Source organism: Ochotona princeps, chromosome 27 (assembly GCF_030435755.1).
Source record: "Ochotona princeps isolate mOchPri1 chromosome 27, mOchPri1.hap1, whole genome shotgun sequence".
NCBI classification, from domain to species: domain Eukaryota; kingdom Metazoa; phylum Chordata; class Mammalia; order Lagomorpha; family Ochotonidae; genus Ochotona; species Ochotona princeps.
The window spans coordinates 19,944,923-19,968,601 of NC_080858.1; the positions used below are offsets into that span (position 1 = coordinate 19,944,923).

The 23,679-nt window shown below is 46.6% G+C and overlaps 1 protein-coding gene across 1 annotated transcript in view; it reads left to right on the top strand.

Moving 5' to 3' along the window:
• The window catches only part of PRMT8 (protein arginine methyltransferase 8), an 81,660-nt gene that overhangs the window by 15,846 nt on the left and 42,135 nt on the right, over window positions 1–23,679 (top strand). Inside the window, exon 2 of the mRNA XM_004596347.3 lies at window positions 16,819–17,004. Within this exon, the coding sequence (XP_004596404.1) occupies window positions 16,819–17,004 (186 nt within the window). The remainder of the gene's footprint in view (window positions 1–16,818; window positions 17,005–23,679) is intronic.

The following is a 23,679-nucleotide window of genomic DNA, read 5'->3' on the forward strand; positions in this document are numbered from 1 at the left end:
GGAGAATGGTCTCTGGGAGTTATTTTTTCTTCTCTCTCTGGACCCCTCATCAGGAAGATGTTTTATTTTTTTTTTAATTTTTTTCCTGCTTTCAGGAATGAAGGGCCCTGATGAGTGAGTTAATTTGACAGCTATGTGCTTAAAAGTCTTTGATTGGGGAATTCTGGACATGCTAAGAAAAGGTAGAAATGAGACGATACAGTAGCCTTAAGTCCAGGGATAGCTTAGTTTAATAAGTTTGAACCACCCCAAATTATAGGCTTTAGTGTTTTCTTCTTGTTCTATCATATTTCCTTCTCATTGTTATTATTGTTTTAAAGCATGCATAGAATAAAATGCATCACCTCGATTGTCTTTTAAGTGGGTGATCTGGTGGTATATAGAAAGTTGATGGTGCTGTGCAGTGAGCACCACCCCCATCGCCAGAAAGCTTCATCTTGTAGAACTGAAACTGTGGACCCTCTAAACACTAACTCCCCCAAAAGTCCCATGTAGTTTTACTTACTGTCTTTAAGATTGCTCTAAGTATCTGGTACAGGTGGAATTTGACAGCATTGGTCTTTCCCGAATTGGCTTATGTCATTTAGTATCATGTCCTTAAATTTCATCTCATTTCAACATTTGCCAGGATTTCCATCTTTTTTTTTAAGGTGAATAAGCTGCTTTGATGTATTCGTACCATATGTTATTTATCTGTCAGCGGACGCTTGGCTTGCTTGCACGCTTTAGCTACTGTGACTGACACTGCTTATGAACACTTATGTACAAACATCTACTTGGGTATGATTTCAATTATTTTGAGTTTATACATAAAAATGGGACTACTAGATCAAAGCATAATTTTATTTAACATTTGTTTTGAGTATTCACTAGACTATTTTTTTTTTGCAACAACTATGCTATTTGACGACCCCGCCAGCAATGTGCATGGATTCTAGTTTCTCCACATCCTCACCAATATTTGTTACTTTTTTTAAGCATACGTGATCTGGTGTGTGGGGTGGCACCTAACTGTAGTTTTGAGTTGCATTTGCCTCGTTGTTTCTGTAAGTTTCAGATTTACATATATTGCAAATGTTTTTTTTTTTAAAAGATTTATTGGAAAGGCAGATTTACAGAGAGGAGAGAAAGAGAGAGAGAGACAGAAAGCTCTCCCATCCACTCCCCAAATGACCGCAATGGCTGAGGCTGAGCCGATTTGAAGTCAGGAGCTTCTTCCTGGTCTCCTACGTGGGTGGACAGTTTTAAGGCATTGGACCATCCTCTACTGCTTTCCCAGACCCCAAACAGGGATCTGGATAGGAACTGGAGTAGCCGGGACATGAACCTGTGCCCCCTGGGAATGCCAGTCCTCGCAGACGGAAGTAGCAAGTTGAACCAATGTGCCAGCCCCATTGCATCTGCTTTTGTTAAGTGAATAAATGGTTGGGATTGTTATGCCGTCTGGAGGCAGCGATTCTTCTGAAATCAGATGCTTTTCGCTGCTGAAGTCACTTGCTCTGAAAGACACATTAGTAGAGCTACTCTTGCTTTCCTTTCACTAGCATGCTGTACCTTTTCCTTCTTTAACCTTTAGCCTATTTTAATATTAAAAGTAAGTTTCAGATATTGGGGTGAATGTTTGTTTTTCAAATAGAATACGACCATCTCTGCCTTTTAAAGTGAGGTGTTAGGTTGTCTCCATTTAATCTTTTTAATGCGGTTGAGTTTAAATCTAGACTCTTGCTATTTCTATACCACCAATCTGGTCTTATTTCACTATCATCCTCCTCTTTTCATACCTGTTTGAAGAAATGTATGACTTTGTGCACTTTTATATTTTAAGGTGATCACTTTAGGATTGGTGATATATATGCAAGCATGTGTGTATGTATGTATATACATGCATATATATTATATAATGACCTTATCATTAGCCTACCTCACATGTAAGTGAACTGATTTTCTCATTATAGATGCTGTTTTTCTGGCTTTGAAAACCTTGTGTTATATGCTTTTGGATATTTGTGTCTAAGCTTTGTTCTGGGATGCAGGCAGTTGAACTACTTGAATAATTTAAATCTTTTTCAGGTCTCTCTTTTTTTGGATAAAGATTTATTGTATTTAATTATTTGGAAGCAAAGTGAGAGAGAGATTTGTCTGCTGGTTCATTCCCCCAAAATGGCCATAGCACCTGGGGTTGGGCCAGGACAAAGGCAGGAACCTGCAACTCCATCCAGGTCTCCCGGGTGGAGACAGGGGCCCGGTCACCTGGACCACTTCCTGCTGCCTTCCCAGACGCATTCCTAGGGACCAGTTAGAACTGGAATCAGCGCTCATATGGGCTGCTGACATGGCAGGTGGAGACTTAGCCCATTGCACCACAGTGCCGGCCCTTTCGATCTAGCTTGTAAGCTTTGTTTCAATCTAGGCCTTATTTTCTGCTATTGAGGTGTGTGTTGGGGGGAACCTCAGTAAAACACTTCTGCTGAATGAACATGAATTGGGAGGTTTCCATTCTGATCTTGTGAATAGCAGACCTCTCCCTGTTTTCCTGACATTGTCTGGCTTTCTCAGACAATGGTTTGATGGAGACTTCTAGAGTGCAAGGGGGCTGTCCCTGTGTAGGGCTCCATGACTCAGGACTGTACCCTGCAAACTCTTGCTCTTGGCAGTTCCCACATTTCTACATTCATGCATTTCCCTGGGGGATATGACTGGACTCTGCCTGTTCACCTGTTCTTTGTCCTGCAGCCTGGCTGTACCTCCCAGCAGTCAGCTACGGCCACCATCGGGCTCCCCTAATCTCTTCATTTTCCAGGGATCATGGTATTTCATTGCCTCATGTTCAATGTCTTGAAAACTATTATTTTTTTGGAGGCTGGTGATGTGACATACTGGTTTAAACCACCACCAGTGACGCTGACATTCCATATGAGTGCTTGGTTTGAATCCCAATGGCTCCACTTCCCATCCATGTCCCTACTAATGGCCTGAGAAGGCAGTGAAGCATGACTCAAGTGTTTGGGATCTTACACCCACATGGGAGACCCAGATGAAGCACCTGGCTATGGCCTGGTCCAGCTCAGCCTTTGGGGGCCATTTGGGGAGTGAACCAGCAGATGGAAAACTCTCTCTGTCTCCCCCTACTTCCTCTCTCTGTATTTTCTTTTCATATAAAAGTAAATCTTTTCAAAAAGGGAAGCTATTATTTCTTTTATTTTGTATGACTTTAAAAAAAATGATGTATCTATTTTTACTGGAAAGCCAGATTTACAGAGACAAGGAGAGACAGAGAGGAAGATCTCCTGAACACTGGTTCATTTTTCAAATGGCCACAACAGCTGACTGGAGCTGAGCCGATCTGAAGCCAGGAGCCAGGAGCTTCTTCTGGGTCTCCCATGCAGGTGCAGGGTCCCAAGGCTTCAGGCCATTCTCTAGTGCTTTCCCAAGCCACAAGCAAGGAACTGGATGGGAAGTGGAGCATCTGGGACATGAACTGGTGCCCATATAGGATCCCAGCACATGCAAGGCAAGGACTTTATGCTACAGTACCAGGACCTATTTTGTATGACCTTTTAACCGATAATTGGAATTGTCTTCAGAAAACCAGATTCTCAGAGTTTGCATTGCCTAATTTGAAGTCACCCTTTGAGCAGAGCAGAATTATCACTGATGGCTGTTTAGCTGGATGGCCGGTGGTTTCAGACAGCATTTGCATCAGAATCTCTGGTTAAAGGGTTCAGTTGCCTTTGCTAAAAATCTTGGTAGAAATAAATTTGTCTGGAGTAAATGAGTTTTCTAAATTTCAACGGGAAGCATCTGAAGAAGTTCTTGGAAGTCAGGTGAGACTAGATGAAGCCGGAGCGGTGATAGCTTTGGCCAGACATCTGTGATTTTTCCTTTTTGGTTTTTCATCTGACTGGCTTGTTCTCCCCCAGCCCCCAGCTTGACAGTCAGGGGAGGGGGCTCAGCCCTTGGAGAGGTCAGCTCCTGCCTCCTACAGCCAGCTTCTCGGAGCCATGTCATCCCTGCCTGCTGGGGGAGGCAGGGGAGGCAGGGGAGGCTGTGAAGAAGTTATTGGAGAAATGTCTTGCAAACACACTTGAATCTGTACTTGAAGTCACCCCGTGGAAGGAATTGCAGGCGCTTAGCAAGCGCAAGCCATTATTTGCCAGACATGTTCTTGTCCGGGAAATCCTGGCAGATTAGACACTTCTCAGCCAAAGTGTCAGGAGCCACTGAACCTGCTGGAGGAGTGGGGGTGTCATGGGGATTGCAGTGACGGTTCTCAGTTTTCTCTTCCTTCCTGCCGTTTCTCTGCTCTCTGGGGTGTGAGAGCTCTCTGATGGCATAGTGAGAAGGAACTTCCTTCACTCTCCCTTCATATTCTATTTATGAAGAGTGATGTTGGCCCAGCTGAAGTACAAGGAAACTGTAATCAAGGCATCTCTATTGAGCCTCAGCTCTGCCTGACATTGAGGTGAGAACAAAGACAAGTTGGTGGGAAATGGCATTACGAGATACATTGATTTTGTGCAAAAGATTTTGAAATATACACATGTGGGGGAGCTTCTAAAATTTGTAGAAAACTTGTACAGTAAAAAGTCGTATGGGCTAGAATTTCTTTCATGCATCAAAATATACGCGCCTTTAAAGCAATTTATTAGAAATGTATTTAAAAGGCGTAGAGAGGTAGGTGTTAAGCTTCTTGGGACACCTGTTTCCCATTTTGGAACATGTGGATTTGAGTCCTGCTGGCTTCGACTCCTGACTCCAGCTTTGTGCTAATGCACTCCCTGGCAGGCAGCAGATCATGTCTCCAGGAGTTGGGTCCCTGCCACTCACATGAAAGACGCGAATTGAATTCCCAGCTCCATCAGTCTTGGCCCAGTCCCAGCTGTTACAGGCTTTTGAGGAGTGAACTTGCACAGGAAAGATTTTATCTGTTTGCCCGTCTGCCTTTCAAAATCAGTCAATCAAAGAAGGAAGAAAGAATTTAAAATGATCAACAACAAGAACAACAAAAAGAGCAACAGAAAAGGGCCGAGAGAGAGAGAGAGAGAGAGAGAGAGAGGAAAACGAGAAAGCACTCCCACCTATTACCATCTGACTCCTTGCCACACTGCTATTGATTCACTCCTCAAATGCTCACAGTGGCCAGGGTTGGTCTGAGTCAAATATAGGAGTCAGAAGCTCAAGCCTGGTGGGTGTGGCAGGGCCCAAGGACTTGAGCTATCACCTGCTGCCTTCCAGCGCTTGTGCCAGCAGGAAGCTAGAATCCAGAGATGAGCTGGGACTTGAATTCCAGGCAGTCTGATAAGGGACGTGAGTATCCCAAGTGGTGCCAGCACCCACCCCTGAACTTGTCTATTCTCATTTTTCCATACACTTTTTTGAAGTATCCTCATTTAAAATCTGACCACTATTCTGAAGGAAACAAAGCGACATCTAGGATGGTTGAAATGTGCATGAGACCATTTGCTTCCCCAAGCAGGAGGAAGAGGGCTGGTGGCTTTGGATCAACCAGGCTTCTGAGTATGGCCAGAAAGAGACCTAGGGCTGGAGAAGACACTGTTTTGTTTGTTTGTTTGTTTGTTTGTTTTATGGATGGTCTCTGCCAGAAGAGATCAACCCTCTAGTACTCAGAAAACTCAGAGGAAACAAGGCAGAACTGAAGCCTGGAGACCATGCATGGTTTGCAAGGCGCTGAGCTGGGGTCAGCCAGCAGGACTCAGCTGGAAGGGCAGCTGTGCTTGGTGTCAGCCCAGGATCCAGGGAACATCTCAAAATAGCTGCAAGGCTAGGAGTCAGATGGTATGAACCGGAAGTCTCCAACTTCTGTAACACGCCCTAGAATTTCCTCTAAATAGCCACACAGTTGGTGCCTTGGCCGTGGCAGCAGCTCCATGGGAGAGACAGGACACAGAACGCTGACCGATTGACAGAGGGGGAAACTGAAGGAAAAGTTGGACGGTTTTGCGTAGTGATGAAAGTATGGACCACAGTGCATGCTGCTGCCACCGCTGCTCAAGGGCTGTCCTTGAGTTGAGACAAAGGGGGGACCCTGTTGGTGACTGCACACTGGGATCGGTTTAAAATCATACAGCCTGAATGGCACCAAAAGGGTGTTGGGGAGACCGTGCCTTCCTGCATTTTTGGCTGTAGAGGCAGCACAAGGGAATGCTGGGTGCCTAGGCACCTCTTGAAGTTCAACGAGAGACAGGAACTCCTGTTGCTTTGTGGGGGGATGTGGGAGGAGGAGGAGGGTACCCAGGAAAGTATGCCTTTTAAGCCCATTGAAGAGGAAGAGCGAGGAGCCAAGCATCCAATTAACCTGACATTTCTCACAGCCCAAATATCTGAGGATATAAGGAGAGAATTTAATATGTGGAGGCTTAGAGAAAAGTGACTAATAGTGGAAAACAGCCCCAGTTTATGTAAAAAAAAAAAAAAATAGGTCAGGCCCAAAAAATCCAATAGATATTTTTTTCCCCCAGCAGTTACTGATCTGAGAGACAGAGGGAGTGCTGTGTGGGTGCAATGACGTTTAGATTCAAAGCAGGCATTGCTGTGACAGCAGAAAGACAGCTGGGGACCGAGGGGAGGCACCGGGACATGGTGTGCTGTGGCCACTGCCATTCAGTCCGGGCAGCGACTGAATGTTGTGATCAGCCAAGGTCACAAAGCCTGCAGGTAGCAGAGCCCATACCCAGCCCCTGCCTTTCATCATTACACTAAATTTTTTTCCTAAACCTTTGGCTGTTTCTCTTCCAAGCATCCTAGGCCTGGCTCTGACATTGGGCACCCCAGGAGCATTATAGCAGGGCCAGATCGGCATCCAAGAGACCAGAGAAGAAAGGAGAGAGCAGGCACCATCTGGATATGGCCTGGGCAGCTTGTTGAACGTGAGGCTCGTGGCTCTCTCTTCCCTCAAGCTCTGAGCCAGGAGCTCTACCCCTACCATGGTTGACAGACTGGAAGACACAAGCCCTGATGAAAAGCAAAGCCCAGTTCATTTTGCTCAGAGTATTAATTTTCGGATAATGTTTGGAGACATCTCAGGACAAATTGCCTCAGGCACAAAATCTGGTGGCGCTGGACCTCCCCCCACCCCCAGCCCAGTGTCCTTTCGCAGGGTCACGCTTCATCTTGGCTAATCAAAGACTTGGGTACACTGCAATTAGGCAATTACTTTGGCTCATCTGTCCAAACATACTTGACCGTGGAACCTTTTCCTAGGAGGTTCTATTCTGTGGGGCACAGTATAGAAAAACGCAGCCAAGTCCTCAGCAGAATAGAGCTTGTATTAGAAACACCTGAAGGGGGCTGTACATGCAGATGTCTGGGACCCACCATGTCAGGTGTTCTAGTAAGGCCCAATAATTTGCATGAAAAAAATCTAGTCCCTTCTCTGTCCCCTCCCAGCTCCTAACCAGGTGATGCTGGTCATTTACAAACCATCGTCTTTGTGCCTTCTCCAAACTCAGGTTCAGCCAAGTGTTGTGATGGGTCTCCCTGTGCCCTATGAAAGTGAGGACTAGGCATGGTAGATGGCAGGACCCAATGAAAGGGGCTTTCCAGAAGACAGCGTAGAGGGGGCTTAATTGGAAGGCTGTGAAATGGTATGAGGCTGGGCTGTGCCAGGATACCAGAGCTGTGGCCAGAGATACTGAGAACAGGGAGAACCAAAGGGGTTGAGCTCATGGATGCTTGGCAACAGAAGTCAGGAGCTGGCCTTGTCACCTGTGTGTTGGGCTGGGAAAGGGGGCTCTAGAGAGTGTCTGTGCCAAAGACAACCACCTGGAGTGGGCGTGACGGTGACTGTCAGTGAATAAACTGGTGCAAGCCCTTGGAGGTCAGATGCAAGAAGATGACAACATCTGTAGGACTGGGAGACCCTAGCCCTGATCCCTTGCTCCAACTCTGGGCTTCTAGCACCTCAGATAAGAAACAGAGAGCCAGGGCTACTTCCTCTGGGCAGCTGGACTTCAAGGATCCTTTACTTAGTTCGGGCATTAGGAGATATGGAGGCAGGGGAGCAGTTCTGAGGGTGGAAAAAAGGCTGTTTTTGGTGAGATGAAGACATTGGTAACAACAGAGGTCCAAATGGCCAGCTGAGCCCCTTGCTTCCCTTGCCACCACAGGAATGCTCTTCTTTTGTGCAAATGCTAGTCCCTATGAAAAGGCAGACAGATGGTTTAGAGGCACTCCTATTCCTATTACGATCAATGGCATGGGCCACAGTTGAGATCACAGCCTTGGGCGTAAACACAGCCAGGAAGAAAGGGTGCAGAAGCTAAGGGGGGCACTGGGTGGAAGGGCTACAGATCTAGATGGCAAGTTGAGAAGGTGAGGGCAGTGGAGAAAAAATCTGGGGTGGATCCGGGGCTGGAGCTCCACTTCTCGTGCTATCCCCAACCTGCCATCCCCTCTCCCGCACCCCTACCCTCTTCCGCACCCATACCCTCTCCATGGACCCTCCAGGCCAGGCAGGGTGCTGCAAGGACAGACGACTCAGGTTAGAGAAATGCTCTCTTGACATTTGGAGAACATAACCGAATGTGGCTCCTCCCGTGCAGCCTCTCATTCTCTGGGAAAATCGCTTTCAAGCCTGGGCTGGTGCCAGTAGGAGCCATTTATAGCCCACAGGGCTGGGGTTAGGTTAGCATCAGCTGCTTGTGGTAGGAAGCTCCGCCTTCTCGGCTCCCGCAGCCCACCTCTGCCCGCGCTGTGCCCAGCCTCTGCACCCAGCTTCCTGAAGGTCTCCCCACATGACTTGCTTATGTTCTTGGAGGCTCCATTTGCAGGTCTCACCTTAGCTTGCCTCTGTGATCCTGGACAAAATTCCTTTCCTTTTAAAGTCTCAGTTTCTCCATCTGCAACATGGAGCCTACTGACTACTCCCTTCTAAACCCAGCTCCTCAGGAAGGTACCTACCTGAGCCACCTTCGCTGTAGTGCTTTTCTTGTTTAGTGGATGTCTGTTAATCCTCATTCTGTTCCTCCCTCAGCCCCCCCAGACTGAGCTATCTGCCAGGGCCAGCTCAGCTATCCATTTTTCTGCACAAAATCTGACTTTTGATGATAGCTGCTGAGTTTAGACTGACCTGAACCAGTTCATTGATGTAAAGAGCATGGGCTTTCCATGTCAAACACGTGTGGTTTACATCCTGGTTTTGCTACTTGCTAGCTCTGGGCTCTTGCAAATCACTTTACTCTTTGAAAGTCTTAGCTTCTTGTATGTACATTTTAGTACCTCCTCGTGTTAATACGAGGATTCATGACGAGCTGTTTGTAAAATGTTTAGCACATTGCAGTGACGTTTCTGTTGACGTTAGCGTCATCACCATTACCATCACCAGTCATCATCATCATCACCTTCACCACCATCATTATCATGAGCACGATTTCGATTGTCATCATCACCTATCATTGACTGTCACCATCCTCACCATCTCATCACCATTGGCATCACTGATTAGCACCATTGATCTTCATTTTCAGATAGAGGCATGTGTGTGGCAGGGGAGATAAAAATTGCGCTCCCTGAATCCCCACTGTGTTGGTAAATAGCCCATCCATCCCTCAAGGAGCAGCTCAAAAAAATCCCTTTCTCTGCCCCTCTATTTGGCTGGGGCTCTGGACCTGTTCACTCCAGCAGAATGGGAAGGCTAGGAAGATTAAAAACGATTTATTGGGGAGATAAACCATGGTGGAAATGCCCCCTAGAGACAGGACATAGTGTTTAAAGAGTCCTGAGCAGTGGTTGGCATAAGTAGAAAACACAGCCATAAATCCTGGCAATGGCAGGGCATACTGAGCAGATCAGGAAGGCAGACAGTATCTGCAGGACTCGGCCCTGGGAAAGGAGGAAGAATTTTAAAATCTTTTAAAAGATTTATTTATTTTTATTGGAAAGGCAACTTTACAGAGAGAGGGAAAGACAGAAAAAGGGAGATCCGTCTATTGTTTCATTCTCCAAATGACCACAATGGCTGAAGCTGGGTGGGTCTGAAGTCATGAGCCAGGAGCCAGGGGCTTCCTCTGGGTCTCCCACATGGGTACGGGTACCTGAGCACTTGAGCCATCCTCTGCTGTTTTCCCAGCTGGATTGGAAGTGAAAGAGCCAGAACATGAACCATTGCCCACATGGGATGCTCACACCACAGATGAAGGTTAGCACGCCAGGCCTCTGTGCTGGCTTTAGCAGGGTTCTTTCTAAGCCTTGGGGTCCTACGCAGGACAGGACTGGGGTTGATGGTACAAAAACAGCTACCAGAGAAGCCAGCAAGGCAGAGAAAATTGGACTTTATCTCCAGGACGACAAGGGTCCACGTTCCCAATGTAGGGGGATTGAAAAGTCTCCTGGGCAGGAAGCTGGTTACAGGGAGCACATGAAACTGTGACAGGTGCGACTCTAGGGAGACCAAAGCACAGAGGTTTGAGTCACGTAGGCTGAGCAACCAGTGTTATTCCAAGGTCTCTGGCTTACTTCTCAGTCAGCATATAAGGTTGGTTGAAGAATGGCTTCTCCTGGACATCAGGTGTGGTTGAGGAAAGAGTCAACCTTCTGACTTCCTAGTCCCTGCATCTGTTATCCCCCTAGGACTCATCCTTATGTTCCCCAAGTCTTTGCAGGGCCATCAGTGGGCAACCAGAGAAGCCAAAAGCCAAGTTTTCAGAACTCCTCTTCTGGGTCTTCCATTGTGGCTGAGCCACCTTTTACAGCTTCCAGAGTCATATCTGGATTCCAATTTAGGTTCCTTTTTGCCTACATGGAACCTGTAGGGCATATACATTTATTGATTCTTTCACAGGCACCACACAGTGTCTTGCTGCCCTAGGTGTCCATGGAATTAGAAGCATCACTCCACAAAGCTGAATTTCCAGGGTCGGCAGGCTATTGCTGCTTCCCACCCACTCACAGCTTCTTAGAGTGGGCATGCCTGTCAGCCAGGGGCAGAGTGCCATCCTCTCTGGATCATGGTCATCTTTCCTATTCCATGGTCTGTGGCCATTAAAAGGGATTTCATCCTCTCCCCCAAATCCACTGAATCATTTGTCTCATGCAATACATGGCCGTGATGGATACTTTGTCAACTGATCTGAGTCTTAGGGAGTCTTCATGGCAAAGGAAAACCTCATGGCAAAGGAATTCAATGACAGCTAAGGGGTGCTAGAGGTGCTCGTGACCTTGGTCATGCTGGGAGTTTCTCCTTAGTAAGTTTAAGTGCAAAAGTCAGTATCAGGGTCAGTGTCAGACACGGAGACTTGTTTAGTTGCAGTGGAGACTCTGTGCTGCTTCCTGAGCACAGCGCCCACCTGGGTAGAAGAAGCTCAGGGGGCTCTGGGCAGAGGTGGACTTGGTTTTGGACTTTGGCAATGTAGGAGTCTATGGTTCTCAGAGAAGCGGCAGTCATAGAATTGGAGAAGCAAGATCCCAGCCTCCTTGTTTCATTGTCCCCTGTCCTTTTGGATCCCTCCAGGGGACCAGAACTGTGGCTTCTCCTCCAGGCCCACTCTCACTTCCCTCTACCCTCTTTTCTCCTGGACCCCACCGGCACTCCATCCAGATGGTTTACCAACAAGATGTCCGGCCTTACCTCAATCTTTGACCATACTGGTCCCTTCTCTAGGTCTCTTCTCTTCACCCTTGGATTGTTGTGGAGTGCAAGAGAGATCACATTGGACCCAAGTATAGGATGATAGGAAGAGTCTTTATTGCCAAAGTTTGGTAACAGTAGCTCCCACTACACTCTAGGAGCCACTGCACTATATAGCAGAAATCAGTTTTTTTTTTTAAACTCTTATCCTTCCACCAAATTGAGAAACAAAGTTTCCATGTATTAGTTACTAAGTGCAGGAAGCAGGAAGGGAGCTACTGGAGCCCAAAGTTTTCCTGTAGTTAACCAACCTAATTTAGCACAATAGGAGGCAGGATGGGCCAGGTGCGCACCACATCCACTCTGAACGTGCAAGAGGAGGTGGGAAGGGTGGGATGTGGAAACTTGGATTCCCTGATGTCTGCTGTCAATTAACCTGTCAAGTGGGTGCTATCCATCAGCTGGCTGCACCCCATCACAGAACATGGGTAGGTTTTCACTGTGAAAATGTGACCACACCACTTAGTCTTCTCCCATGTGTTGTCCTCAACATTTCTAATGACTGGTCATCTATCATGTGCGAACAGCATTGCTTTTATTTTTTAAACTAACATTGCTTTGTGGGGGCATCTAAATGAACTCTTTAGTTTTTGCCTGCGTGGGTAGCATTGCCATGAAATTCTTATAGCAATGAATTTATGATTATCCATGACTCCTCCTTAGGATAAAACAGTATGTAATTACTGTGTTAAAGAAGTCATGCTTTTTAACACTTCTAGTGGGCTTTGCCAAACTGCCTTCCAAGGATTTTCAATCTACTTACATATTCACTAGAAGAATATAAAAGTGTTTATTTTTTTTCTGCAACGTTATAAAGGCAGAAGAGTTTTAGTCATTTTAAAGGGAGGAAGAAAAGCTTATCTGATAATCATAGGTAGTTTAATTTTAATTTGCCCGATTTCTAGTGAAAGACAGAGTTAGAGAGAAAAGGGTAGATCTTCCATCTGCTGGTTCACTCCCCAAATGGCCACCAAGGATGGGGCTGGTCCAGGCTAAAGCCTGGAGCTTGGAACTCATTCCAGATATCCCACATAGGAAATAAGGTCCCAAGTACTCCAGCCACTTTTTGTTGCTTTCTCAGGTGCACATTTGTAGAGAGCTGGATTGGAAGTAGAACAGCTGGGACTGGAACCAGTGCCCCTATGGGATGCTGACATCAGCAGACTGCAGCTGAACTGTGCTGTATCCATAATACCAGTCCTAGAAATATCCTTTTTTATTGATTTGTAAGAGCTCTCTCCTTATTAAGGGTCGAAGGCTTTGTTGGCCATCTCCTGCTATGTCAGGATGCATTTCTCAGTTTGTCACTTGTCTTCCAATTGTGTTTATGGCCTTGATTGGCTGGAGCCGCATTCCTGTCTGCTTGCTAGACATCTTTTCTTATATGACTCAATGCCATTTCCAATCCCACGCATCCAGATTGAAATTCATTATTTCCCCCCCGCCCCCAACTTGCTCTTCTTGCTGACTTGCTGGTTTCTGTTAATGTCACCACCATTTTCCTACTCACCCAGGCCTGAAGTGTAGAAGTCATCTTTGATTCTGGCTTGCCTCTCTTTCCCTGCATTCTGTCAGTTGCCAACCCTATCTAGTATGTTTCTTCAGTCTCTCTGGCAGGCAGCCCCTTGGGCACTCCAGGTTCTCATTATTTCTTGGCTGGACTTTTTAACTCGCCTCCCAAGTGCATCCCGTGCTTCCTCGGTCCCTCCACGTTTTTCTCTTCCCTGTTTTGACCACATTCATCTTCCTAAAGCAGAGCTCAAACAGTGAGCTCCCTGGTTACAACCCAGCAACATGTCCCCATCATCTTTGGTATTTAATTACCGCCTCTTAGTCTGGCCGTCCTTTCCTTGTCAGCCAGATTCCCCACCATCTCAGCCAAGCCAGCTCCAAGCCAGGGAGCTGCCTTTTTGCCGCCTCACCCTTCCATTCCAACCACCCCTTCCTCCTCGAAGTCTGTGCCATCCCCCCCACTGACCAACATCTATTCACAGTGCTCTAAACCTTGCTCTACTGCCAGCTACCCCAGGAGTTCCTGGATCCTGGAACAGAATGCTGTTGCCTTTGAATGCCCCGAACGATTTGCTCCAACTTCTTTTGTAGAACCAGCCTTATTACAGTGCCTCTCAGAGCCATTAACGGTTTTAGGAGCCTCAGAGGGCACAGCCCTTGGCATCTTGGTTTCTGCCAAATGTCACAGGCGTTCTGTGGGCATGGGTGGAATTAGAAACAATGTTTCACATAGCTGAATGTCCAGGGATTGTGGGTCACTCTTGTTCCTACCTCTACACCTGCCATCCATGGAGAGATGGGCACAGCTGCTCAGCCACAAGCAGGCTGTAAGCCTGAATGGTGACCTTTGGCACAGGGAACGGGGCCAGAGTCACCTTTCCATCCTGTGATCTGTGGCTGCTGAAATGGCTGCCCAAACCCATTCATCCCCGTTGCATGCAATGCATGGTAGATACATTGAAGATTTATTTGTTTATTTTTATTTGAAAGGTAGAGCAATAGAGAAAGGAAGAGAGAGGGACTATGTGGGAGAGGCAAAGAGAGAGATCTTCCCTCCACTGGTTCACTCCCCAGATAACTATAAAGGGCAATGGCTGGGCCAGGCCTAAGCCAGCTGCCCTGTTCTTCCAGCCGGATGTCCCGTGTGGGTGGCAGGAGCCCAAGCATTTACTTGGGTTATCTCTTGTGGTTCTTTCAGGTATCCCCAGCAAGAAGCTGGGGTTAGAATTGAAATGGCCAGGACTTGAACTGACACTCTGATTTGGGACGTTCGTGTTGCAGGCAGTGGCTTAAGCCACTGCACCACAATGTTAGCTCATTCATAATGTTTTGTAGCTGCCTAGGGGGCGGGAGGGGGAGGAAGCTCAGGGAGCCCCCTATGGAAACAAGACTTTTGATTCAGGGTTGATTGACAGTTCAGGGCTGGTGGGGGCCCGAGTGACCTTGACTTGAGTCTGATGCCTGGATCAGCTAAGAGTTTTTCTCTCCTTAATCTATTTAAACAGAGTCAATATTGGGGTCAGCCGTATGCAAAGAGCCCTTTTCAGCTTTAGAGGTGACTCTGCAGCCTGCAAGGGAGCATACAATTGACACAGTCTATTTTTAGCCTCCTGGAGACCGTGACCAACATCCCAAGCTGGGTGGGCACACCTGCTGCATTCTAATGAGGCAGCCCCACTTGCCTCTCTTGCCAGCCAGCCTGGGATCTTGCCGACCTGAAATGTGATATTGCTAAACTGGGAAGTCTGCTTGGATCCCAGAGGCGTCAGCCTAGATAAGCTGGGAAAAGAGGGATCGTGACACTGCCTGCTTGTTCCACTCCAGTCTTGGATGCAGTCTGACTGGGGTCCCTGCCCACAGTGTGAGGGAGGGGTGCCACTCACCTGGATTCTTGCTGTGGCTTTGTCCTTGGAATCTTCTGTTTTTCCCTTGCAGGAAAGCAAGACAGATAAGCCTGTGCTGACCCAGCTCACAGATGGGAAATTAGGGACACGGAACAGGGTTATGGCTTGTACTAGTATTAGTAATAATAAGGCACTTGGAGTCAGGCACTGTTCTAAGTCCTTATCTATATGCATCCACACAGCCTGCCAATTCTTGGGATGACAACCACTTCCCAAGGGCATGCAGTGAGTTTCAGAGCCAAGATCAGGTGGAGTGGCTTGCCCTGGGGGCTGGGGACCAACTCCTGTGCCATCTGCCTCGCATTATCTGTGATTAACTTCCACTGGAGCCCTGATAGGATCTGAGATCCCACCTTCCAGCTGCAGGGGGCCTGACTCTGGAAACTGCTTGTTAAACCTCTGCCCTGTGTGGGGGGCTATCCTGACACATGGGGTCTCCTACTCTCCTGAGGTAGGGATGGGGGTGGGAAGAGGTCTTCCCTAGCCCCTGTAGTTTGAACTTCTTTTTTTTTTTTTAAAGATTTATTCGTTTTATTACAGCCAGATATACACAGAGGAGGAGAGACAGAGAGGAAGATCTTCCGTCCGATGATTCACTCCCCAAGTGAGCTGCAACGGGCCGGTGTGCGCCGATCCGATGCCGGGAACCTGGAACCTCTTCCAGGTCTCCCACGTGGAAGCAGGGTCCCAATGCATTGGGCCGTCCTCTCCTGCTTTCCCAGGCCACAAGCAGGGAGCTGGATGGGAAGTGGAGCTGCCGGGATTAGAACCGGAGCCCATATGGGATCCCGGGGCTTTCAAGGCGAGGACTTTAGCCGCTAGGCCACGGCCACCGGGCCCATGTAGTTTGAACTTCTGAGCCCTACCTGCTCTCCCTGGAAAAAGCAGCTCTCTCAATCCCAACCTTTTCTCTTGCCTCTCCCTGAGGCTGGTGGAGTGGGAGGGCTGTGGTGGTTGGGGATGGCAGAGGACCAAGGTGGGCAGCAACAGCAGCAGCAGCAGCAGAGGGTGAGGAGGGGGTAGAGCTGGGCCGGATGCCAGGACCAGGGGAGTGAGAAGGACCAACATTTCATGGTGTGAAGGCAGGAGGCGGGCCACAGCGCTGCAGGAGGTGTGGGTACTATGAATCCAAAGCCAGTGGTACAAGGTAACAGGTGTGACATGGAGATCCCACAGGGAGCCACTGTTTAGAGACCCATTCCTATTGGAGTATGGCACTACCTGTGGGGCAGAGTGAAGCCGGGGCACTTGATCTTGCCGAACACTTTGATTTAACAAACACTTACCATGAGCTCAGCCTGTGTAAAGCACTTTAACTTAACAGAAGCTTGTCTAGCCCTCAGAACAGCTCTAGAAAGCTGGGGCCCCTTTATTCCCACTTTAGAGATGGGCACCAAGAGATGGATTAGGTGTCCCAAGTGGCACAGCTGGTAAGTGGCTGAGCCTAGATCTAGAACTCATGGGACTGGCTCTGGACTGCACACCCTTCGCCACTGGGCATCTTAGCCTCCTGTAAGGGAAGATATTGTTTTCCTTGATTATCAGATAAGAAAACTTGTTGGCTTAGGTCACCTACGGGTAAGAGCTAGGCCTGGGTTAAATCCAGTTTTCTTGGACCTCTCGGTGGTGAGCCACCTCTCCACCAATCACAGAAAGCCTGGAGGGATCATGCATCCTTCAGGGCTGATTGGGCTCAGGGGAGGAGAGGGCAGTACTTCGGTGCCTCCATTCACCCTGGGTCCTTTTTTTTCCTCTCAGGTGAGCAATCCCCCGGCTCAGCCCCCTCAACCTGTGGTCCCGCCCAAACCTGTGCCCTGCGTCCATCATGTGTCCACCCAGCCCAGCTGCCCTGGCAGGGGCAAACTGTCCAAGCTGCTAAACCCGGAGGAGATGACCTCGAGAGATTATTACTTCGACTCCTATGCCCATTTTGGGATCCATGAGGTAAAACATTCTGACGGTGGAGGTGGGGGCAGGAGGGTGAACCCGGACATGTTCCATGTGTCTGTCATTGCTATCAAGGTGGCATAGCTTCCTTGGACCCCTGACCCTCTCCTCACCCATGGACTCTGAGAGTGGCAGGGACCTGGGAGGCATGAGCAGGTGCAGGTGGGAACCTGTATGTCCCAGGACCAGAGAGGGAGTAGGGAGGAGCTGGGGGCTTATTTTCCACTCCAGTACCCATGTTTCCTTATGATTCCAACCTTGGATCACATAGTGTGGCCTGGAAGGCGATGGTCACTGCAAGAAGCTCAAATGTGCACATCCCAAATCTTTTTCTTTCTTTTAAAAGATTGATCTATTTTCTTATTTGGGATGTGGAGAGAGATAAAGAGAATCTTCCACATGCTGATTCACTCCTCAGATGTCTACAGCAGCTGGGACTGAGCCAGGCTGAAGGCAGGAGCCAGGGATTGTATCTGGGTCTCCCATGTGGGTGGCAGGGTCCAAGTACTCGGACCATCTTCCTTTCCAGGATCATTGGCAGGCAGCTGGAGCCAAAGCCGGGATGCCAGCGTCAGGGGAACCATGGAATCTACAGTGTTACTCAATGCCGGCCCTGGCACCCCAAATCTTTAGGTTGAAAGGGTCTCCCAGAGGTCATGATGTGTATTCTTTAGATGAACAAATAACCCCATGGGAAGAGATGCAGGAGAGATTTACCTGGAATCTAGACCGAGTCTGATACCCTGCTTCTTCATCAGCCTTCGTGGGCAGGACTGTGTGAGCTGTGGCAAGAACACAGCCTCCTGATAGAGCCCACCCAGCACACCCCCCCATTACAACCTCCAGCATTTAGCTTGTTCCTGGTTCCCCAAATCATCCATTGCAAAAGGAGGTAGGGGAGCACACAGGTAGCCTCTTATTGTTGCCCTTGGCAGCCACAGGGCCTGTCCGTGCATCTCCTTATCAAACTCCAGAGATCTCTACTCCGTGCCATGAGCTTGCACTGACACCTGCCTTTATGGTCTGTGTCTCACCATGGGGAGCTGAGCTGGTTGCATGGCAGACTGTTCCCCACAGTTGAGCCATGCTCACACAGGTGGTGGCTGTACCAGCCTACTCAGCCGAAGTGAACAGCAAATGAGACTTGGTTCCCAGTCTCTCCAAGAGGATCTAAGTGATAGTTCTATGCCCCCTTCCAGTAGAGGCTTGCACCCAGAAAGGAACAGAGTCCCTGTCGATCAGCCCTGGGCTTTGTGTCTTAGGCTCCAGAACAGTCCTTGTCAGTGTGGCTATGCTGTCAACTACCACCCCACCCCCCAACCAGCCCCACTCCTGGCCTGCTCCCTGCCATTGACAATCTTGTTGCAGGTTCTTCTGAAACAGTCTTGGAACCTCATTTCCCGCAATTAGTCAATGTGCTGTCATGCGTTTAATAAGCCTGACAACTGGGAGACAAGGCTAGCTACTCCAAGCACTGGGAGTCGCTTGCCCAGAAGGGCATGCTTTAGTCTGACTGTTCTGCAGGCTTCCTTGGTTTCCTCTCCCAGGAATGATCATGGGAAAGAGGAAAGCAACAGGCTGCACACAGAACTTCCTCTTTTTGGGGGACCAGAGAGTGGAAGCTTTACCCAGTCTTAACTTTTTTTTTCTCCTGAAACTTGTACCTCGGGGCTTTCGTGATCTGGGACTTTAGGGAAAGAAGGAAGGGGCCAAAGATGTGACAAAAAAAAGTATTAGGGAAGGATGCTCAGAGAATTCTTTCTTAGTAAGACCATTAACTCCCCAAATGGCATCTTGGCCAATCCAGTTCCGTCTGAGGTCATTTTCCTTCCATTCCCGTCATTGGCTACTTCCTTTCACCCATGAAGAAAAGGGTATGATTATCCAAAACTTCCACAAATGCAATGTACTCATCTAATCATTGCAGCACCCCTGCAAAGGAGGTGCTACTATTATCAACATTTTCTAGAAAGGGAACCTGAGGTACTGAAGGCTGACTGATGGTCTGGGTTACAGAGCTCAAAAGCAGTGGTGGTGTGTTTAAACACAGGAATGCTGAGCCCTGAAGTCTGCATGTTGAACCATGAAGCTGACCATCTTCCTATTTTGGGAATACCTGTGATGGGGCTTGTTCCATGTCTGGTGTCTTGCAGCCTTGTACTGTTTGGTTCCAGAGGCATCCCCCCTGCCCCACCCACTCCATCCCCAAGAGAAGAAGCTAAAGTATTGAAAGTCATAAATGAACTTCATGCAAGCAAGCTCCCACCTTTGTCAACTTGTAATATGATCAAAGACACTGGGGCCAGCAGAGGAGTTGGGGCTGGGCTTCAGAAAGCTTTTTCTCTCTTTGTCAATCTTACATATCTCACCAGATTCTCCCCAGGACCCACCCCAACTGGAAATAGAAGAGAAAGAGAATTCTGGAATGGGTTGCTTAGCCAGCCAAAATGACATTCAAAACCATCACTGGCCGGGTTTACAGGACCCCAAAGCCTACAATGGGGAGAAATCCGAATGCCCAGTCATAGGGAAGTCTTTGCAACACTTCTGTCTTGATCATTGATAAAGAATAAATACACAAAAATTCTGTAAGGGACATGGGGAATTGGAATGATGCAAGCAACCTGACCTTTGTGGCATTCATAGTGTCACATCTTCAAAATAAAGAAAACATGTTCTTTTCCAGTGTCCATGGAGGTGCTGACTGAGATAGAGCTGATGCTGGTCACAAAGCAAATCTCAATTATCTTGAAGTTGCAGTCATGCAGAGTATGTTTCTTCTCATAAGGTTATATTTGAAACCAAGGCCACTGAGTTATCTGGAAAAATCTCCAAACGATTGGACATCAAGCAATATTCTTATCAATAACCAATGGACAAGAGGATAAATAACAAGAATAATTAGAAAACATTTTAGACTAAAGGAGAGTGTACACAACATTAAAAAATTTAAAGAATGAAGTTAAAGCAGCATAAAGAGGAACATTTATAGCTTTAAATGGCTATATGATACCAAGAAAAAGTCAGTGATCAATGCTTCCACCTGATGAAGCTAAAGAAAAAAGAAAAAAATAAACCCTAAGCACGCTGAAGAAAAGAAATAATAAAGATGAAGTAAGACATCCATGAAACAGAAAACAGTGAAAAAAATCACAAAGTTAAAATTTGGGTTTTGGAAAGTTAATCATATTGATAACAGTTAATTAAACTGATTAAAAAAAAAACAGAGAGAACACAAGTTATAAGACCATAAATGGAAGTGAGGACATCATTACAGACACTGCAAATATTCAGCCGATACAGTGAGAGACCATTGGGACAATACCATGTTGATAAATTTGACATCTTAGAAGAAAGAAACAGATTTATTGGAAAAATATCTTGTCAAGGCAGACATGAAGTACATAGAAAGTCAAAATAGCTATCCATGAAATAAATCGAATTTATGATTGAAAAATCTTCCCACAGGTGTGCGTGCGCACACACACACACACACACACACACACACAAATCCCAGACCTCTGTGGTTTTACTTGTGAGTTTTAAGACCTTTAAAGAAGAAAACACCAAGTCCCTACAAGCTTTTGCAGAAAACACCCAAGTTGTGAATACAGCCAAACCTTTGTGATGAACCCAGCATAACTTTGGTTCCTAGAGAAGAAACAAATGTACTTAAAAATGCCTGCAACAAAGTAGAGTAAATATAGCCCAGTCCTATTTTAATAGGATAATACTCCATGACGAAGTGTTGGCTCACTATTCAAAACCCAGTTTTGGAGGCCAACACATTCTTAGATCATAAGAACAATGTCCTATGCACTCAATAAGTACAGAAAAATCTGTGGCAACACTCAATACAAATTCATGATAAAGCTCTCAGCACATTAAAAATAGAAGGGAACTTCTTTAGTCTGATAAAAAGACATTTATGGAAAGCCTACGGCTAAAATTATACTTGATGGTGACAAGTTAAACATTATTGGAACAAAGGAAGGACGTCTGTCATCTAGAGTTCTATTCAACGTCGTTGCTGGCAGTTTCGCCAGTGTAACAAAGCAAGAGCAAAGAACAAAAAGGAAAAAGCATACAGATAGAAAGAAGTCAGATTGCCTTTATTCACAAGTGACAAGGCCTTTTTGTACAGAGACAATTAGAGAAAAAAAAAACCTTACTAGAACTGGTATGTGAGGTGATCAAGGCTGCCATATATGAGGACACTATACATGTACATATGTGTGTGTGTGTACAAACACATTGGAAAATGCTAAAATTAAAATGCCGTATGCACTGCAACAAAACAAAATATTTAAGAATAAATTTCCTCTGCAACCTATAAAACACTTCAGAAGTAAATGAAAGAAGGCCTAATAGATGAATCTAATGTTCTGTGGGTTGTCAAACTCAATTTGGATAACATGACAACTCTCCTCAAATTTATCTTCAGATTCAGTGCATCTCTGATAGACCCCAGGAGATCCTGTATGAATTCACAACGTAAATTCTAAAATGTGAATGAAAAGACAAAGGACTCAGAAAAAGACAAAATGATTTTTACAAAGAATTAAGTAAAAAAGAGAACTACATTGGAAGAGCCTTACTCTTTCATTTCCAAGTTACTACTAAGCTATAGCAAGATATCAAGATGGCCGGGCAGAGGTGCTCAGAAGATGCCCTCCATAGAGAAACAAACAACCAAATAGATGCTTGTATCACAAGGTGAGTAGCTGAGCGAGAGCAATGGACACTGAGCAAAGGGGACACAGGAACTCAGCAGGACGTAGAGACTGGGCTGCCAACACAGAGAGAGGGGCCAGGCACGCTGGCAGCCAACTATAGCTGCAAGGTCCCATGTCTCTGTCAGGCTTATAAGGCAGGAGGCTATCAGTTTCTAACCAGAGCCAAAGCCACAGGAGCCGACTGACACCCAAGCACACATCTTCAGTAGTTTTTCTGAAAAGAATTTACTTATTTTTATTGGAAAGGCAGATCAGATTTACACAAAGAGAAACAGAGAGAAAGCTCTTCTGTCCACTGGTTCACTTCCCAGATGGCCGTAACGGCTGGTGCTGAGCCAATCTGAAGTGAGGAGTCAGGAGCTTCTTCCGGGTCTCCCACGTGGGTGCAGGGTCCCAAGGCTTTGGACCATCCTCCACTGCTTTTCCAGGCTACGAGCATGGAGCTGGATGGTAAGTGGAACAGCTGGAACATGAACCAATGCCCATATGGGATCCTGGCACTTGCAAGATGAGGATTTAGCCACTGAGCCATTGCACTGGGCGCCAGTAAGAAAAAAAATTTTTTTTTTTTTATCAAGAAAGCCCTCTTCAGCAGCAATAGAGATGACTGACCCCAGCCCTCCCCCACAATGCACGAAGTATGAAAAGGCTGAATGACAGGACCCCTACAAAGGAACATACCAACTCTATAATGGTAGACCCTAAAGAGAAGGAGATTGAAAATATGACTGATGATGAATTCAAAAGAATAATTCCAAGGAAACTTAGTGTCATTCAAAAGAATACAGACGGATCAATTAAATGAGAGAAACAATTCAGGATGAAATAATTCAGCAAAAACAGATAGGGATTAAAAAAAAACAAAACAGAAATCTTTGACATGATGAGCTTCATAAGTCAAATGAAAAATTCAGTTGAAAGCCTCAACAACAGACTGTATCAAGCAGGAGAAAGAATAGCCGAAATTGGAGACCAGCCTTTTGCAATACCCCAATTGGACAAAAGTAAAACAAAAATCATAGAAAAGGATCAGCAGTCTGAGCCCTTTGGACACCATTCAGTGATCAGATGTTCCAACGTAGAGGATTTCAAAGCTACCCAAGTCAACAGAATAATAGCTGAAAAGTTTCCGGAGGTTTGGATAGATTTGATCATTCAGGTGTAGGAAACCGCGGGAACCCATATCATCATGACTGAAGAATGAAGCTATTGCACAGTGGGTGAAACCACTGCCTGCAACACCAGCTTTGCATATGGGCACCTGTTTATGTCCAGGCTGCTCCACTTCTGATCCATCTCCCTGCTTATGGCCTGGGGTAAGCAATGGAGGAGGGCACTATGTTTGGACCATTATTATCCATGAGGGAGACCTGTGTGAAACTCTTGGCTCCTTGCTTTGGCCTGGCTCAGTACTGGCTGTTGTGGGCATCTGTGGAAGTGAGCCAGTGCCTGGAAGATCTCTTTTTCTGTTTTTGTGTAACTCAGATTTTCAAATAAATCTTCTTTTAAAAAAGACTTTTGCTGCAACATATTATAGTCAAACTGTCAGCTGTACAAGACAGAGACTTCTAAATATATATAAATTCTAAATATATATACACATACATTTCATACACACACACACACACACACACACACACACACACATGAAAAACACCAAGTCACATTTAAGGGAATGTCCCTCTATTCTAACAACAAATTTCTTAGCAGAACCCTTACAAGCCAAGAGGAAGTGGGATGTTATATTTCAAGTGTTGACAGAAAAAAAAAAGCTGCCAGCACGGAACACTATCATGTAACAGCAAAGCAATCCTTCATCAAATGGGAGAGAGACAAGCCAAAACAGAAGGACTTTATCACCAGCACAGACCAGTTTTAAACATGATGCTTGAAGGCAGCCTACAACCAGAGAGGCAGATGAAAGATGGCTGCCATC